We start from the raw sequence: 5,195 nt of genomic DNA on the forward strand, positions 1-5,195 counted from the left end.
GGTTCATTATTATCGACAAATTAATGACCGGTTATTCTGCCTACAGTGATGTGAGTGGTGTCTCTGAAACTAAGTTACTAAAAATGGTACCATGTCCTTTAAGGGGCTCCATTATACTGCACTAACCGCATTGAAGCGTTTGATTATTCCATTGTACTGATGAGAATGAGAGCCTCGAAGTGTTGTTAAGAAAGACTGTATAGAGCCAGAATGCTGCTATATTTAAACGTAGCTGACACGCGGGTGCGCGCGCGAGCACACACACACACACACGCGCGCGCGCATTCAAATGAATACCGGTAATATGTCACGAAATGATTAAATGATGAAATGAACCTAATTTATTTTGTAAACTATATCATCCACTCCATTCATTTACAAATCCCCTTACTCTTTCTCAATACAGAATAAAATGCGGGCACTGAGCATTTCCATGTTAACACTACATCTGCGCGCGCGAGCGCGTGTGTGCGTGTGCGTGTGTGCGTGTTTGTGTGTGCGCGCGTGTGTGTTTGTGTGTGTGTGTGTGTGTGTGTGCGCGCGCGAGCACAGGGGTTCTCGTCAGACGCACGTTTATTTTGGGGTCGCTCTGACGTCAAGAGCGCACACGTTTCATTCAACAGGCTAAGAAAGTAAGTTATTTATAACCCGCAGCGTCTCCGGGTTGCGCTCCATGAGTGCGCACCGAGAAGAATCCAAAGCATCCTCCTCATCAGGACTCACGCGTCTGAGAACAACATCAACAAAAAAAAGCCACGATCAGGTGCGCTCATGTGCGTCCTACTATATCACCACCGACACTCGGCGCCCCGGCTGTAACCGAGGCGGGGTGTGGATGGCTCACAAATAGGCAGAAAAAAAAATCCTCCGTGAACTTTCTGTTTTGAATCGAGCCATTATCTCCTCATTTTTCCATCCTGCCGTGACGCAGCGAGGCTGCTTAAGAGCATGGGAATCCTGTCTTCTGACCAGGTAAGAGCAATCTACTACTGTATAATTTTGAGAAATTCAGTGTTAAAACAGGCAAAGTAACTCATTTACCATTGGGCGTGTCATCAACATCTAAATGAAAACTCCTTCATATTCCACCAGGCAATAACCACTCATTGGTTAATAACACAAGATTAGCTCTATAAACAGATGCCTAATGGGATGGAGCGCGTAGGATTTGTTGCCAACTCCTACAAACAGACGCATTCTTATTTGACTTGATGATTTTTTTTATGGCTTGATGATTTTACTGTTATACTGTTGTAGTGATAGAATCAGATAAGGTGGCGTCGTCATTACATTCGTGGGTCTTATCGATACCGCCCTTCAATGGAGAGACACAAGCAAAAGAACCAAGTTCACACTTTGAAATTGGCTGCATTTGTGTTTTGGATCTTCCGTCGTCTTTCATCATCGCAATACTGTGACAGGCTGCCATCTGGTGGTGTTACTTCAGGACAACACTTTTTTTTAATGTTCATATTATTATATTATTTTATATTTCGTGTGTTTCACCCCTCCCCTCCCCCAACTCCCAAAAAAAAAGCTGTAAAGTCCACACGGGGAAAATCTGAGCGATGGCTGACATTCTGGAGCTGCGCACGGACGGGAACTCGCTCCTGAAAGCGGTGTGGCTCCGACGCTTGAGGCTCACCAGACTCCTCTTGGAGGGCGGCGCGTACATCAATGAGAGCAATGAACGTGGCGAGACGCCTCTCATGGTGGCCTGTATGTCGACGCACAGCGACCAGCAGAGCGTCAGCAAGTCCAAGCTAGTCAAATATTTGCTGGACAACCAAGCTGACCCAAACATACAAGACAAAGGAGGCCGGACCGCCCTGATGCACGCCTGCATCCACAAGGCGGGACATGAAGTAGTGACCCATCTACTGAGCAACGGGGCTGATCCCAGCCTGGAGGACAGGGGGGGAGCCTCTGCACTGGTTTACGCCATCAACGCAGATGAAAAGCAAACGCTCAAGTTGCTTCTGGATGCTTGCAAAGCCAAAGGCAAAGAGGTTATCATTATCACCACCGATAAGTCACCATCTGGCACTAAAACCACCAAACAGTACCTAAATGTTCCTCCGTCTCCAGAGCTGGTTGAAAAGTCCTCCCCGGCATACTGCACCTCACCTTCTGACATTGACATCGCTGCATCTCCAATGATTGAGCAAGAGCAGCAAAATTCCGTCTTCAGCTTCCAGACGAAGCTGAAAACATCCTGCTCGGCAAACAAACTGGCCAATGGGCCCACGTCGCCCACACGGCGGCCGACCGGCCACAAGCGAGCGCGTTTACCTCAGCTGAAGCGTCTGCAGTCGGAGCCATGGGGGCTGATAGCGCCCTCCGTGCTGGCCGAACGGGCGAACAGCCACAACGAAAGCAAGAAGGCCAGCTCGGACGAGGACATGGTGGCAGGTTTGAACGGGCTGACCCTGAGCAAAAGGGCCACTTTGTCTCGGCAGAACAGCACGGATGGCAAAGAAAGCACTTTGCCGCCGGTGGGCGAGCAAGGCTGCAAATTGACAACCTCGCTGTCGGTTCCCCCGACCACGAAAGCAGCCTATGAAAGATCGCTGGGCCCGCACCAGCCTCTGGCGCGACGCAGCACCGTGCCGGCCGAGCAGGAGGGCGCCAGCGTTGGGCATCCCGCTCTCAGAGACACCATGCACAAGAGGCGACTCGGGAATGACCACTATGACTCAGACTCCCAGCTCTACTCCGACACTGTCATGCTGGACTCCCCAAAGGTGCCACTGGAGCGAAGGAAACTGAACACCTCCCCTCTGGCCTTGTTGACCAGCTCCAGAGAGTCCCTAGACAGCAACGCTAGCACATCCTCACCGTGCACCATCCGCTGGCGTCCGCCGGGGCTCTTGGAGAGGAGAGGCTCTGGCACCCTTCTTCTCGATCACATCTGCCACACCAGGCCGGGCCAGCTGCCCCCTCTCAATGTCAACCCCAACCCTTACATTCCTGACATTGGTGCCAGTAGCAAGCCATCCTCGCCTTTGGCCAGCGGCATTCGATCCTTAGCGCCAGTAGCACCAAACACACCAAAGAGGGGTGGGCTGAAGTGCAAGAAGAAGCTTGTGAGAAGACATTCTATGCAAGTGGAGCAAATGAAGCAGCTGTCTGATTTTGAGGAGCTAGCTCATTAGTGGCTAGGGGTGTTTATGCAGCATTTTTAGTGTTAACTGCCTACATTGTCAGCAAGTACTGTACAACCATGAGTTCCGTCGTGTAAACTCACAGGCGTGTAGATGTTGAATAACGAACTGGAAAACCAAGTTACAACTGAGCAATATAGCTAGATTTCCTCCTTGTGCCGCTTCCCACCTTGAGGATTATCTTTTGACACCATGTTTGCTTTCAATGTATTACCGTTTTGAATGTAAATGACAAGTTGTGACTCACACACACACACACACGCACACACACGCACACACACACACGAAGGGTCTCTCCTATATGGTGACGTAATATGCAGGGACAGTTCTTGATCCGTTTGTAGCCAAAGGGCCACTTGGGTGCACTTTGTGCATTTGTAATTAGCACTAGTTTGCTCCGGAGTCGAGATGTAGCGTTGGGTAAGAAGTTTGACTGTTTGTAGCAAAATTGTGCAAAGTGCCTTCAAGAATAAATGAAGACTGGGGCGGAAAGAGTGGCGAGATACATTTGATGTATTAAAAAACGACTTACAACAAATACCGATGTCACCAAAATGTGTTTTTCTTTCATCATTATTGTTGGCCTCGCATCGAGTGAATAATATGCCTTTAAAAAAGCTGGTCAAATGATATGTTCCGTGGTACTTTTCTGCGGAGGAGGAAGAAAAAGGGGACAAATGTTGTAATTGCAACAATGTTGCACGCATTTAATTTCCGCAATGTTTAAAGCCGCGTTGGTAATAAATTGGTGATCAAATGTCCTAAGGCAATCAAATTTAAGATTGTACAACCTTCCATAATGTCAGCACCTCTGTTTAAAATAAACATTTACAACAACAAAATAATCCATTGTATTTTTTTTCCACATAGTTTAGTGCACATTCAGAAAAAATATCTCTCGAGAATGCCAGATTTATTTATATATGTATTTATGTATTTATTTATTCATCCATCCATGAAGTAAGAACATTTGCAGAGTTTATCCCCAATTAGAAAGAAGATTTCCTTGACCCGCTTGTAAATATTCTTTGAAGGCCAAATCGCCATAAATAGGAAGTGTAATTGCAGGAATCCATACAATTCAAGATAATTCGTGTAAAACGTCAACAACAACGGCTTCACAAGTGGGCAGTACAGGAGTCCTTTGTTTTGTTTTGATGCCTCCAGAGAGGAATAACCTGCACTGGGTGTAATGTGTTTATGTAGTGACGCCTAGTGGACGAAATTACACATTGATACAGAGTCTCCTTTTTGCTTTGAAACGGGGGTTTTCCTATGGGACACAAACAGATGAGAAATTGATTTCTGTCCTTTGTAATCAAAATTAGGCCACTTCTCCTGAACAGGGTTGCCATGGGGTGCTGGAGCCTATCTCAGCTGACTTTGGTCGTCAGGTGGACTACACCTTGAAGTGGTCAAAAGTCAGTCGCAGGGCATATATTGAGATGAAGAAACGTTTACAGCCACATCCACACCATTACTGAGTGGGAACCGACCCGACACTGCCCATACACAAGTCAGGCGAGCCACTACACTTGCAGCAACAGTTTTTGTACCCTTAATAGAATATTGCGTGTGTAATACAGTACTGTACTGTGCATTCTGTATGGGTTTAATATTCTTTGTTTTTATCTTCATTGTAGTATGTTTTTTTTCTCAAGTTCATTCTTGTTAAATGTAATGGTGTCACCTTTTTATAAGAGGAATAGCTTTTTATGATTTATTTTTTAAATTCACTTTTATTCATTTTATTTTTCATTTGATCAGCTATTTTGATCTGAAGAATCAGACAAAGGGAATGTCCCGTTAATATAAAAATTGTTGTCTGAACTTGAATTACAGTCTGTTTTATTCTGTGATTAGTTCACATTACATATAATGAACATAAATGCCATTAATTATAATGAAGCAGAGTATTAAAGCTATTAATTCAATTAAATCAGACTTGATCTTAGTTTAACTGTTTGGTGTTTTTTACCATCTTTGTTATGGATTTATTGTTTTATTGTTGTATATATGATAGTTGCTCCA

The 5,195-nt window shown here is 45.5% G+C and overlaps 1 protein-coding gene across 1 annotated transcript; it reads left to right on the top strand.

Moving 5' to 3' along the window:
* The first annotated feature begins 572 nt into the window (after positions 1-572).
* On the top strand, positions 573-4,610 carry ankrd34c (ankyrin repeat domain 34C). The gene is made up of 2 exons (XM_086109155.1): positions 573-972; positions 1,538-4,610. The coding sequence occupies exon 2, from the start codon at positions 1,569-1,571 to the stop codon at positions 3,153-3,155; it is 1,587 nt and encodes a 528-aa protein (XP_085965281.1). The 5' UTR covers positions 573-972; positions 1,538-1,568; the 3' UTR covers positions 3,156-4,610.
* The last annotated feature ends 585 nt before the right edge of the window (positions 4,611-5,195 follow it).

Source organism: Hippocampus guttulatus, chromosome 4, assembly GCF_054856545.1.
Source record: "Hippocampus guttulatus isolate MCC_2025c chromosome 4, RoL_Hgut_1.0, whole genome shotgun sequence".
Classification (NCBI taxonomy): domain Eukaryota; kingdom Metazoa; phylum Chordata; class Actinopteri; order Syngnathiformes; family Syngnathidae; genus Hippocampus; species Hippocampus guttulatus.

What these genes read in the sequence shown, in the direction of transcription:
- ankrd34c (XM_086109155.1), top strand. Translation starts at nt 1,569, where the DNA reads ATGGCTGACATTCTGGAGCTGCGCACGGACGGGAACTCGCTCCTGAAA.